Consider the following 14,651-nt stretch of genomic DNA (forward strand, 5'->3'; position numbering starts at 1 on the left):
TACTGTGCAAGAATAATGAATTAATAAATGCAAACTGCTGGGCACAGTGTCTCATGCCTGTACTCCCAGCACTTTGGGAGGCTGAGGCAGGCGGATCACTTGTGGTCAGGAGTTCGAGACCAGCCTGGCCAACACGGTGAAGCCCCATCTCTACTAAAAATACAAAAATTGGCCAGGTGTGGTGGCGGGTGCCTGTAATCCCAGGTACTTGGGAGGCTGAGGCAGGAGAATTGCTTGAACCTGGGAGGCAGTGGTTGCAGTGAGCTGAGATTGCACCACTGCACTCCAGCCTGGGTGACAGAGCAAGACTCCATCTTGGGGAAGGAAGGAAGGAAGGAAGGAAGGAAATAAATGCAAAGTGACTTGAACTGAGAAAATTTTCAGTCCTTAGCTTTCAAAACACAGCAACTCTTCAGCAGGGGTCAATAAAGGGAATGAAATGGCATAAAAGCATCATGTGGACCTAAAGAAATAATCAGGCAAGTGGGCAAAAGGTTTATGTGGATTTGTTTATAATAACAAACTGTAAGAAATCTAGTTGGTTTTTAATACACAACAAGATTAATGTGTGATACATTCACATATTTGCATGACTAAAGGATGCTTCAAAAAGATAAAACATTTATATATGTATCTGTGGGTAAAAACTTGTACAGCATATTGTTAAACAGAAACAGGTAGACAACAGAACATAATTTACGTATTTGTTAAACATAGTAGAGATGATAGAGCTGTGGTTGTAGACATGAACATATTCTTAAGCCTGTATCTGTTTCCCCATCTCCATGCATATCCATATCTGTATACGGAAATACATGTGTACACTATTAACAATGTAATCTCTGGGGTAGGGTTGGGTTTATGTGGCCCAGAGGTGCACAGTTTTCATTATTTTATGTATTTCTGTATCATTTGGATTTTTATATAATGAACAATAATTATTTCAGAACAAAATAAAATAAAGGTATTTTCATTTTAAACTATGAATATATACACATATATTTTTAAGCTGGTGTGATGAACTTGTGCAATGAAGCCATGGTTTTACGACTTTCCAGTAGTTCATCAGGGTTACTTTCAAAATAAACCCATATCAAATTTAGCCTCAGCTTACTCCTATCCAACAGAAAGTCAGAAGCTCACATACTGACACTGGTTATATACCTTTAACAACACCAGGTTTGAAATGTGATTTGTAAGGTGCCCACTGAAAATGTTTGCATTTGCTTTTTCTTTTCATCCACTCAGAAGAAATCATAAGATTTTTTCAAAAATATGTTCTTTGATGACAGAAATGACTGAGTCTCAACTGGTTCAAAGCTATTTCAGTTGGAACTGATAGGAACTTCAAGACAATAACTAACCTTGCTATATACTGTCAGTGGGGAAAACAGATCCATGGGACGCTTGTTCAAAGTCCAAAGTCAGTGTGTTTTGTTAGTATTAGTTAGTTGGTATTAGTATGAGTATTTATTTGTTAATTGAAGGTATAATTGAAGATACCTTCAATTATAAGATATGCCAATGCTTTAATAACAGCCATTCAAGAAAAGAGGAATACAATGCTTAATGTACACATCCACTGTGCACAATCCTTCCTGATTTTAGAAATGCCAAAATATACAGAAAAAGGTTAAAAGTACCTCTGAGATTATAGGAATATGACCCTAGAAGCCTAAGTCTGCTTTTGTTCCCAATATCTTAAAAATTCTGAGAGTTAATTCAATATATCCAAAGAAGCAGCTAACACAATCTTGGAGGAATGTATAGTGACATCCCAGGTTTGTTTGTTTTCACTAAGAACACAGCAGTGGATGTGTAACTCTTTTCAAATCCCATGTCACGTTGAGAAAGATCCTGTGATGATTTCTGCGATCTATTCGTAATGTCTGCCATTGAGGCAAGAGGAGCTGACATCATAAATACACCATTCCTGGTCCAGATAGATCAATTTCACTGAAGCAAAATGTCCTCAAGAGCTTGCTGTGTCCTCTCTATCAATATGCTCAAACATAACTGAAAGTGTAGAGAAGCCCAAGAGTGGTCAAGGATGTTCTGACCCGGAAAATTCTGGTCTCTGGCCACCTATGAGTTCAGTTTTTCAAGTCTCCTAATAGGAACCTTATGGCTGAGAACAGCTGGGTGTCAGTGAGTCTTCTTTGAGCAGCTGTTTGCAGTAACCTGTGGTCATAAGAACCAGGCTCTGGGGGACACTGGCCTGATAGATTTATTAGGCAGAGGTAAGAGATGTCCTTTTGTCACTAAATCTTATGGGGATATATGACCACAGATTTAGGAAAGATTTGAAAACATTTTGGGGTTTAGTGATTACACAGTCCAAGATAATCCTAATAGAGCTCATCTTATGATATCAGTCCTCAAAGTACTCCTGGAAAAAACTCTTATCCCTCTAGTCAACCTGGGTCCCTGAGAAACAAGACGTGCAGCACTGGAGTGAAATGATACTAACAATGTGTCTGTTCTCTGGTCTCTATGACCTTCAGGGTTTTCTGGTTCCTTGGCTTCCCAGCTGGAAGAGACTTTGGAGTTCAGCCCTTTCATGTTACAAACAAGGTCCAGAATGGGGATGGCTTGTGTCCAAGGTCACACGACAAGTAGGTGACAAGGCTAGGACAGAACCCCAGGGCTCCTGGCTTTGGAGAAGCATCTTACCCTCTCTTATTTACACTGTGATGTTCTGCACACTTGCTAATCCTTGAAAGGCAGAGCAAATGTATCCAAATTGCTCCTCTGTTTAAAACATTTATATGGCTTCTGGGAGAAAGAATAAACTTGTGAACAGAACTCACAAGAGCCATCATGATCTGTCCTTTGCTAAACAATCCAGCCTTGTTGTTTTTGTTTGTTTGCTTTTCCTTTTCACTTTGAACTCTCCTCTTTCACTTCGAACTCTCTTCTCCAATAAGATTTATATTTTTAACTGAAGTATATTCTCTTACCCAACCTTCCCTCATCTTTGCATTGATAATTCCTTCTGATGAGAAGACTCGCTCCCTTCCACCTGGAGAACCCTTCTTCATTCTGTTTCTAAACTTAGAAACATTCTTTCTTCCACAAGGATTCTTCCTTGAGCTCCAGATCTGGATTAGCTGCTCCAGCTTTCTGCATCTGGAACCTTGTCACTCCAAGTGTGCTTTTGGGGCCAACAACATTAACATCACTAAGAGGGCTTGTTACATTGGATTTTTTGGAATGTTAGAAGACCTCAGAGTTCATGGAATTCAGTAAATGCAGAATCTCAGACCCAACCCAGACTACTGAGTCAATTTGGAATGTAACAAGTCCTCAGGTGATTCTCAGGCACGTTAAAGTTTGAGAAGCACTGCTCTAAAACGCTTGTCCATTCACATGCCAAATGCCACTGCAATTGCTGGCTGACCAGTCTTTTCCTCACTAGATGCTGAACCTTGTAAAGGCAGGATCTCTGTCATCTTCACTCTGTATTTTTAGCCCCCAGCACATGCTCTGACACATAGTTAGCACGTTAAATGAATCAATGAATCAATCAATCAATGAAATGAGATCTCTTCAAGTCTTTTAATATTTGCAAGGACATTTCATTTTTTGGAATGTTAGAAGACCTCAGAGTTCATGGAATTCAATTGTTTCCAACTGTGATCTAAAGATTCTTGAGGGCTTGGACAGACATAAGGGATGCTTGGGATTGGGTGGGGTGGAGGGGCATAGAAGAGGAGACCCAGCAGGTGGGACTCCAGGCCACCCACTCCAGTTTCTACCAGAACAAATCTTTAGTCATTTGGTCTACACATTTAATCATCTCATTACTCAATTACTCAACAACTAATTATTTAGCACCTACTTACAAATGTGAATACAACATAAGGGATCACTAACTATACATAGTTTACATTGTAGTAGGGAAGACAGATATGTAAGTAAACATACAAGCAATATAAGATTCTAAATCTAGTAAGTGCAGGAAAGATAGTTAAACCATGAGGGTGCGACAGAGGAAATGGGTGGACATTTTAGAGAATTCTCTGTGGAGGTGGGCTGTGATTCCATGTAAGATTTATTTAGAAAAAAAAAGCCACTGGTTAAAAAAAAATACCACTGTTCTAGTTCATCCTTATCATGTTATAGGTGAGGAGACTGAGGGCCAGAAAGCAGCAGAGCCCAGGGTTGCACAGTGAGCTTATTAGCAGCACCAGGATAGATTAGGAGGCAGTTTCCTTGATTCCTGCTGACATATCAGTGTGGGATGTTGGAGCAATCTCAGATATCCTCCAGGAGACTAGAAAGACCAGAGGAGGAGGAAGCTGGGTGACAGGGTGGGGAGGTTCGCAGACAGTGGCTGGTGACTGCCTGACTAGGGGTTAGCAGGTTATCACAAACCATTACTGAGTGGATTGCCTGGCCTCTGTGGGCGGCCCGGTGGCCTTTCCAGAAGATTTATGTCCTGGAGGCTCATAAAGGATTCCAGGAGGCTGTAAAGACAAAGTCAGAAGTGGAGCTCTGGTTTAGCTTCCACACAAACTCCCTGAGCCCTGTGGGAAAGCCCAAAAAACTGGAATGCCTTCCTCTGTCCACAGGCAAGATGGCAGCCGAGATGACTCACACAGCAGCTTTCATCTGGGGCTCTTCATTTCTGCCTGCCAGTCCGGCCCTCTTTTAGGTTTTATCTAAAGAACCTTCCTTTCATATGCAAGGGAGAAAGTTAAAGTCCAGGACCCAACATAACTGATAAGGCCTTGCGCTGGGTCCCTTTTATCCCTGGACCAAGCTCTCATCTCTGTCCCCGAGAGCCTCAAATTCTTGGAGGGCCATTGCAAATGTTCTAAGGGCTCAAGGTGAGAGCTCAAGGCAGAACTGGACTCCATGTCAAACTCTGCACAACTCTGGGCAGCTCATTTTGCCCCATGGGACCTCAATTTCCTTATCATCCAAAAAATGGCATGAATACCCTACATGGTCATTTCGAAGTTTTTAAAGCATGAAGTGCTGCCCACTAAGTATTTCAAGAAGTCATGTGATTCTCTCCAATGCACCAATGCCACCCTGGCCTAGAATGCTATGCTGTCTTCCTGGGACTATTATCACAACAGCCTCTAGAGCCTCACTGCCACTTTCTTACCTTGACCCCTATACTCAAGCCAGAGGGATCTTTCTCCTTGGATGGTCTGATAATATTACTCCTTTTTGTGAAAAACACTTCAAAAGCTTACCATTACCCTAAGGAGATAATCCCAACTTCTTAACCTAATTTAAAGGGCTTTCAGGATCTGGCTCCCACTGACCTCCCCCTTCTTATCTCTTACCACTCCTGCTGTCACACACTTTGCTGCAACTACACAGAAATTCTTCAGTTGCTCCAAAAACAGTGTTTACCAAAGTGTAGGCCGAGTTCCTCTAGGGTAGGGAAAAGATTTTAGGTGGTACTCAAGATGATCACAGACTCAATATTAAACAAAAATGAATCATGTTTGCAAAAGTGGTTAGATTAGCTCTTTCATTCTCTTACCCTCTTTCAGGTTACTTCAAAAAGAAAATCTTGGGCTGGGCGGTGGCTCACGCCTGTAATCCTAGCACTTTGGGAGGCTGAGATGGGCGGATCACTTGAGGTCAGGAGTTTGAAACCAGCCTGGCCAACTTGGTGAAACTCTCTCTCTACTAAAAATATTTTTTAAAAATTAGCTAGGCATGGTGGTGGGTGTCTATAATCCCAGCCACTTGGGAGGCTGAGGCAGGAGAATCGCTTGAACTCGGGAGGTGGAGGTTGCAGTGAGCCGAGATAGCACCATTGCTCTCCAGCCTGGGCAGTAAGAGCAAAACTCCATGTCAAAAAAAGAAAGCTAACATCATAATGACAGGATCAAATTCACACATAACAACATTAACTTTAAATGTAAATGGACTAAATGCTCCAATTAAAAGACACAGACTGGCAAATTGGATAAAGGGTCAAGACCCATCAGTGTGCTGTATTCAGGATACCCATCTCACGTGCAGACACACACATAGGCTCAAAATAAAAGGATGGAGGAAGATCTACCAAGCAAATGGAAAACAAAAAAAAGGCAGGGGTTGTAATCCTAGTCTCTGATAAAACAGACTTTAAACCAACAAAGATCAAAAGAGACAAAGAAGGCCATTACATAATGGTAAAGGGATCAATTCAACAAGAAGAGCTAACTATCCTAAATATATATGCACCCAATACAGGAGCACCCAGATTCATAAAGCAAGTCCTGAGTGACCCACAAAGAGACTTAGACTCCCACACAATAATAATGGGAGACTTTAACACCCCACTGTCAACATTAGACAGATCAACGAGACAGAAAGTTAACAAGGATACCCAGGAATTAAACCCAGCTCTGCACCAAGCAGACCTAATAGACATCTACACAACTCTCCACCCCAAATCAACAGAATATACATTTTTTTCAGCACCACACCACACTTATTCCAAAACTGACCACACAGTTGGAAGTAAAGCCCTCCTCAGCAAATGTAAAAGAACAGAAATTATAACAAACTGTCTCTCAGACCACAGTGCAATCAAACTAGAACTCAGGATTTAGAAACTCACTCAAAACCACTCAACTACATGGAAACTGAACAACCTGCTCCTGAACGACTACTGGGTACATAAAAAAATGAAGGCAGAAATAAAGATATTCTTTGAAACCAACGAAAACAAAGACACAACATACCAGAATCTCTGGGACACATTCAAAGCAGTGTGTAGAGGGAGATTTATAGCACTAAATGCCCACAAGAGAAAGCAGGAAAGATCCAAAATTGACATCCTAACATCACAATGAAAAGAACTAGAAAAGCAAGAGCAAACACATTCAAAAGCTAGCAGAAGGCAAGAAATAACTAAAATCAGAGTAGAACTGAAGGAAATAGAGACGCAAAAAACCCTTCAAAAAATTAATGAATCCAGGAGCTGGTTTTTTGAAAGGATCAACAAAATTGATAGACCGCTAGCAAGACTAATAAAGAAAAAAAGAGAGAAGAATCAAATAGACACAATAAAAAATGATAAAGGGGATATCACCACCGATCCCACAGAAATACAAACTACCATCAGAGAATACTACAAACACCTCTACACAAATAAACTAGAAAATCTAGAAGAAATGGATAAATTCCTTGACACATACACCCTTCCAAGACTAAACCAGGAAGAAGTTGAATCTCTGAATAGACCAATAACAGGATCTGAAATTGTGGCAATAATCAATAGCTTACCAACCAAAAAGAGTCCAGGACCAGATGGATTCACAGCCGAATTCTACCAGAGGTACAAGGAGGAACTGATACCATTCCTTCTGAAACTATTCCAATCAATAGAAAAAGAGGGAATCCTCCCTAACTCATTTTATGAGGCCAGCATCATCCTGATACCAAAGCCTGGCAGAGACACAACAAAAAAAGAGAATTTTAGACTAATGTCCTTGATGAACATTGATGCAAAAATCCTCAATAAAATACTTGCAAACCGAATCCAGCAGCACATCAAAAAGCTTATCCACCATGATCAAGTGGGCTTCATCCCTGGGACGCAAGGCTGGTTCAATATACACAAATCAATAAATGTAATCCAGCATATAAACAGAACCAAAGACAAAAACCACATGATTATCTCAATAGATGCAGAAAAGGCCTTTGACAAAATTCAACAACTCTTCATGCTAAAAACTCTCAATAAATTAGGTATTGATGGGACGTATCTCAAAATAATAAGAGCTATGTATGACAAACCCACAGCCAATATCATACTGAATGGGCAAAAACTGGAAGCATTCCCTTTGAAAACCGGCACAAGACAGGGATGCCCTCTCTCACCACTCCTATTCAACATAGTGTTGGAAGTTCTGGCCAGGGCAATTAGGCAGGAGAAGGAAATAAAGGGTATTCAATCAGAAAAAGAGGAAGTCAAATTGTCCCTGTTTGCAGACGACATGATTGTATATCTAGAAAACCCCATTGTCTCAGCCCAAAATCTCCTTAAGCTGATAAGCAACTTCAGCAAAGTCTCAGGATACAAAATCAATGTACAAAAATCACAAGCATTCTTATACACCAATAACAGACAAACAGAGAGTGAAATCATGAGTGAACTCCCACTCACAATTGCTTCAAAGAGAATAAAATACTTAGGAATCCAACTTACAAGGGACATGAAGGACCTCTTCAAGGAGAACTACAAACCACTGCTCAAAGAAATAAAAGAGGATACAAACGAATGGAAGAACATTCCATGCTCATGGGTAGGAAGAATCAGTATCGTGAAAATAGCCATACTGCCCAAGGTAATTTATAGATTCAATGCCATCCCCATCAAGCTACCAATGACTTTCTTCACAGAATTGGAAAAAACTACTTTAAAGTTCACATGGAACCAAAAAAGAGCCCACATCGCCAAGTCAATCCTAAGCCAAAAGAACAAAGCTGGAGGCATCACGCTACCCGACTTCAAACTATACTACAAGGCTACAGTAACCAAAACAGCATGGTATTGGTACCAAAACAGAGATATAGACCAACGGAACAGAACAGAGCCCTCAGAAATAACGCCGCATATCTACAACTATCTGATTTTTGACAAACCTGACAAAAACAAGAAATGGGGAAAGGATTCCCCATTTAATAAATGGTGCTGGGAAAACTGGCTAGCCATATGTAGAAAGCTGAAACTGTTCCCTTCCTTACACCTTATACAAAAATTAATTCAAGACAGATTAAAGACTTAAACGTTAGACCTAAAAACATAAAAACCCTAGAAGAAAACCTAGGCATTACCATTCAGGACATAGGCATGGGCAAGGACTTCATGACTAAAGCACCAAAAGCAATGGCAACAAAAGCCAAAATTGACAAATGGGATCTCATTAAACTAAAGAGCTTCTGTACAGCAAAAGAAACTACCATCAGAGTGAACAGGCAACCTACAAAACGGGAGAAAATTTTCACAACCTACTCATCTGACAAAGGGCTAATATCCAGAATCTACAATGAACTCAAACAAATTTACAAGAAAAAAACAAACAACTCCATCAAAAAGTGGGCAAAGGATATAAACAGACACTTCTCAAAAGAAGACATTTATGCAGCCAAAAGACATGTGAGAAAATGCTCATCGTCACTGGCCATCAGAGAAATGCAAATCAAAACCACAATGAGATACCATCTCACACCACTTAGAATGGCAATCATTAAAAAGTCAGGAAACAACAGGTGCTGGAGAGGATGTGGAGAAATAGGAATGCTTTTACACTGTTGGTGGGACAGTAAACTAGTTGTTCCATTGTGGCAGTCAGTGTGGCGATTCCTCAGGGATCTAGAACTAGAAATACCATTTGACCCAGCCATCCCATTACTGGGTATATACCCAAAGGACTATCAATCATGCTGCTATAAAGACACATGCACACGTATGTTTATTGTGGCACTATTCACAATAGCAAAGACTTGGAACCAACCCAAATGTCCAACAATGATAGACTGGATTAAGAAAATGTGGCACATATACACCATGGAATACTATGCAGCCATAAAAAATGATGAGTTCATGTCCTTTGTAGGGACATGGATGAAATTGGAAATCATCATTCTCAGCAAACTATCGCAAGGACAAAAAACCAAACACCGCATGTTCTCACTCATAGATGGGAATTGAACAATGAGAACACATGGACACAGGAAGGGGAACATCACACTCTGGGGACTGTTGTGGGGTGGGGGGAGGGGGGAGGGATAGCATTAGGAGATATACCTAATGCTAAATGACGGGTTACTGGGTGCAGCACACCAGCATGGCACATGTATACATATGTAACTAACCTGCACATTGTGCACATGTACCCTAAAACTTAAAGTATAATAATAATAAAAAATAAAATTAAATTAAATTAAAAAAAAAATCTTGGTTTGGGGCTGCATCTTTAACATTTCTGTAACTAATCTCCCTTTTGAAGGGACAGCTTCAGGCTCTGCTAGAATTGAACAACATTGTTTTCTGTTTTTTGTCTCGTTCCACTTTTGTTGCTTTTGTTCATTGTATTGAAGGGTTAGGTTTAATTTTCTATTAAGGGTAGATGATGTTGGTTTTCCCTTTACAAGATGATGTTGTGTTTTCTATTCAAATACATTTTTAATAAGAAGTGAATCTAACAAAGAAATACCAAATAAAGTACATATGGTGGTGAGATGACAGAAGTCATAAAAGTGGTAGGCAAATGATCAAAAGTTGAGAAGAAAACTTCCACTGTCATGTAACATTTTCTCCTCTGAGCATTCCGTCGGGTAGTCTCTCTGCTCCAAATACCTATCCTTTTTCCCCACAACCCTCATTTACCTTACCCCAACTCAAACCTTAGGCCTCAGGCTCTCAGCCCCAGTGCAGCTTCATTGGGTGACCTAGACCAGATGCCTATGTCTCATGTATGTTCCCGAAGAGTTCTGTTCTTCTGCTATCATGACACTTATTATTTCTGCTCTACATAACTGCCTGTTTATGCAACAGGAAGCTATGTATAGCTAGCAACCATTTCTACCTTTTTATCATTGCATTGTCAGCAGCCACTACATAAGAGGTGCTGTTAAGTATATGCCGAATGGATGAATGTTGCTAGATGCAAGACATAAAATGCAGCCACCATTGCATATACTGCTTTATGAAGCTTTAGAAAATAGTGACTGTGCCTTAGTTCTGTTTGAGTCATTCATGGTTCCTGGCATAGTGACTGGCATGCAGGACAAAAATAAAGCCTTCATATATGTTGAATTCATAAATTTATATAGTCATGTTCACTAATGGACTTTAGTCAAAATCATAGCTATTTACTGTAGAAAAACTCAGACTTCTTATGGAAGACTGAGAAAGGCCCTGGATTATGGGTCATGGCCCCGCTGCTGTTCCCCTCTGTGATCTTGGTTAGGACACAGGCCTTCAAAGAGCCTAAGTTTCCTATCTGTAAAACGAGGTGGGAGATGAGCAAGGAGAATGATTAATGCAAAGAGCATCAATGCCCTTTCCCCATTCAACATTCCAGGAGTGCAGGAATCTAAAGTTCCAAGATTCTTTCATTATCTCTGCCCATTTTCTATCTTTAGCCTCAACACGACTAAGGTGATAATCACCCTTATTTACTTGATAAAGCCTAGTCTCAGCCTATGGGGAAAGGGTCCAGAAAAGTCAACTGGAGACAAAAAGAATATGCCCCTCCAATCACACAAATACGCCCATACCTGGGCCCCAGCTCATCCTCACTTCTCCAGACGAAGTCGCCAAACTTTTCATAGTGAGAGTTGTAGTGGTGCTGGACTCGGAACAGCATCGAGGCTGAGACCTCCATCAGTGTGTTGTAGGCCATCTGCTGCTCCTTTCCACTTGTGTACCCATTGTACAGATTGTAGATCTTGTCAGCTATTTCTGAGAGGGCAGAAGGGCAGAAACAGATCACTGGGTGGTGAAAAAAAGTAAGGATATAAGCATGGGCTTCAATAAGAAAGGCACAGTGGTGAGAAAGTTTGCTTGCATAAGCTCTGGGAGCAGACAAACCTTAATTTCATCTTGAATATGTTATTGACTGGTTGTGTTTGGTTTTCTATCATCTGGAGGTAATGATGTCTATTCTGGAGGTGCATTGGAAGAACTAAATTAAAGAGTGGATACAAAGCACTCAACACAGGGTCTGGCACAAAGTTAGTGCTCATAATTGCAAGCTTAATTATCAATATAATTATTGTACCTGTGATTTTACATACAATTGGCTTAAATAAACTGTCTTGGATAATCTCAACACCCTCCTCCTACTTCCCCTTTGTTGTATTTCCAGCACATTTCTGTGATCAGGTCTGATAGGTCCCCATTTGAAACACCTTTCAAAGATAATCCAAATTCTTCTGCTTGTTGTTCATGGCTATTCCTACTGCTTCAGTTGTCCTACTAATCAAAATAACTTCAATTCATCATGAGTAGAAGGCATATTCTTTCAGCTTCAAAAACTCCGTCAAAATCTGTATGTGGTCCTAAATTATTACCAACAACAGTTGCTGCTAGGAGAATCTGGAAACTTAGAGTAGAAATGGGAGGAACACTATGCTCCTCCCATTATGTTACACTATTTTCTACTCTGATTTTTATTTGTACTTTTTTTTTGACAGTGGACGTGTTATTTAAAAATAATAATTTTTAAAATTTATCAGGAAAATATTTCAAACCCCCTCCCCTTTGGTAGCACATAAAACATTTATAATTGAGTTTATTATTGAGCCATCTGCAGAAATGTCTGTCTCACCACCCATAATGTGAATTCCTAAAAGGTGGAGACTATGTCTCTACTGTATTGCTCGGACTTTTGAGAAATAATTGTTCAACTTTAAGTAGACCACCAGGACTTATGAGCCACTGTCACATTTTGCTAGACTTGATGTAGAAACCGCATCTACACAATGCTCAAGAACTAAGTATATGGTGGATCTGATTGACTGATTACATTTTTTTCAGTTTTTTTTTGCCTGCTGTTTATGTCATGAACCAGGAGCGGCAAAAACGTTTAATCTTGCATGCTAACTGACTGATAATCACTGATGGTAGCTCTATACTAAGGATTCTGAGACCACCATGGGACTGGATGGAACAGCATGCTGTGATCTGCTAATGATGTCTGCTATGGACACTACAAGGTGAAATGGTCTTCTAGGTGACATCTCTTTGCTACTCTAGCAATGACAAGTGGGAGAAAATGATTGGTCCCTGAGAAATCTAGGCCAAGGGACAAGATACAGTCATGGGGCTCTGACTCCCTACCATTCATGGCCTGTAAGTCAGAACACAGATCAACTCTCTAAAAGAGGGGGCAAGTCTTTCCACTACCAAAGATATTGCTAGTCAATCTTAATTTTTCCCTTCATGACTTTGATCAATTTAGCTCCATGTTCCTCCTGTTCCCTTAGTGCCTTCAATTTCCTCTCCCTGTGCCAGTGTGTCGGGGTGTGCGTGTGTGTGTTTAATGATTAGTGACTGTTGGGTGCAGAACTTAGGGGAAATATGGGAGTTACCTTGGAGTTGAAAAACTGGGTTACCTACCTTCTGCCTTGTTGTCATCTACCAGTGGACAGGCCGTCCTCAGCGTCACCGTGCTCAGCTCTGAGTGCCTCCCTCGTGTATCCACAGCATACAGAGTGAACCTGCAGCACAGCAAGAAAACAGAGCACCAGGCTGTGACTTCACAGAAGGCCCTGGGAGTTGCAGGGAAGAACACAGAGTTGTGGCACATTAGGCTACAGGAAAAATGATTTAAAAAAAAGAATGATAATTATAAAGCATTTATTGAGCACTAACTGCCTGCTCAGCACTTTGCACTTCCTAAAAGGGAGGGATTTATTGTCACCCACATCTTGTCAATGAGGACACTGAGACTTAGATTGTGTATCTTTCCACAGTCTCAGTTACTAAGGAACAGAATGGGGGTATTGAACTCAAGCAGTCTGAGTCCAGGGTCTGAGAAGTGAGCCCCAATGCTATCCTTTATGGCTGGATATATCCTTTTATATATTCATTAATTTACTCATTTAAGAAGTATTTATTGAGTATTTACTCCACACCAGGAAGTACTTTAAGTGCTAAGGTTATAAAGATGAACAAGAGAGTCTAGGTCACAGATCAAAAAAATAAGTAAAAATCAAAAAGTAAACAAAAAATCAGATAATGGTTAAGTGTGAAAGAAAATATACCAGAATAATGCGAAAAAGACTAGTACGAGAGCATGGGGAGTATAGGCTTTGGAATGTAGCCCATGAAAGCCTTCCTGAAGAAGAAACTTCAGGACCTAAGACCTGAATAGTGAGGAAGAACCAGTTTGTGGAAGGAAGACCTGGGGAAAGAGCATTCTAGGTAGGATGCTCAGTAAGTACAAAGGTCGTGAGGAGAGGAGCCCAGACGGTTGAAGAAATGGGCAGCCAGTGTGGCTGGAACAAAGGGAGATGAGGTAGAAGGTCGGTGGGAACCTTGTAGGTCATGCCAGGGAGACTGGAGGTTAATCTGGCTATAAGGCATATCCCCACCTTTCTGTGATGTCATCTGAAGTTCCATGCTATATTAGTGGAAGCAGACATAGCCTGTGTGGCCTTAGAAGGGAAGAACAGGTAAAACGTACACCTGGTAGATTCTAGTCTAATCCAGAGCACATAATTCTTTCTAGAGCAGCCTCTGTCCTCTGTCCTATCTTGGGGAAGCTCTGTGACCCTTGTATTCCAAGATCTCCAAGTTCTACAGTTAAGCAAAGTCTAAGAAGGGAGCAGAAATGACTTTCTAGATGATGTGAGCCTTAGAGGCCAAGAACAGTCTGATAGAAGGGTTGAGCATCTGAGTGTTCTGTCTGCATCATGTCATCCTTTTTCACCGGCTTTTAAGGGTAGAGGCAGTAGTGTGAAATGGGTAGAGGGTTCCCTACATTAAGTAGAAGAGACTGGGGTCATAATGGCCCTATTTTCTTCCCTCCTCCCCTGCATCTCAAATTATCCCACGTTATAAAATAGGAAAAACACTATGATTACCAAGTTTCAGAATGCTGAGCCCTGATTGGCCATACATACTTGCACTTAATAAATATAAGTTGGTTATACAAATTAATTATTATGTGCTAAGACCC

The 14,651-nt window shown here is 40.6% G+C and overlaps 1 protein-coding gene and 1 long non-coding RNA gene across 4 annotated transcripts in view; one reads left to right on the plus strand and one right to left on the minus strand.

Annotated features, from left to right (window-relative positions):
* The window catches only part of ASTN2 (astrotactin 2), a 997,527-nt gene that overhangs the window by 12,230 nt on the left and 970,646 nt on the right, over positions 1-14,651 (minus strand). For all 3 annotated transcript variants that reach the window (XM_054520535.2, XM_054520536.2, XM_054520538.2), the window contains 2 exons: positions 13,088-13,188; positions 11,245-11,428 (listed from right to left, as the gene is read on the minus strand). In XM_054520535.2, coding sequence (XP_054376510.2) covers positions 11,245-11,428; positions 13,088-13,188 — 285 coding nt within the window. The remainder of the gene's footprint in view (positions 1-11,244; positions 11,429-13,087; positions 13,189-14,651) is intronic.
* LOC129048004 (uncharacterized) lies at positions 1,935-13,339 on the plus strand. Its single transcript, XR_008509975.2, has 3 exons — positions 1,935-2,240; positions 12,506-12,684; positions 13,113-13,339. It is a non-coding gene; the product is annotated as an uncharacterized LOC129048004 (long non-coding RNA).

Source organism: Pongo abelii, chromosome 13, assembly GCF_028885655.2.
Source record: "Pongo abelii isolate AG06213 chromosome 13, NHGRI_mPonAbe1-v2.0_pri, whole genome shotgun sequence".
NCBI classification, from domain to species: domain Eukaryota; kingdom Metazoa; phylum Chordata; class Mammalia; order Primates; family Hominidae; genus Pongo; species Pongo abelii.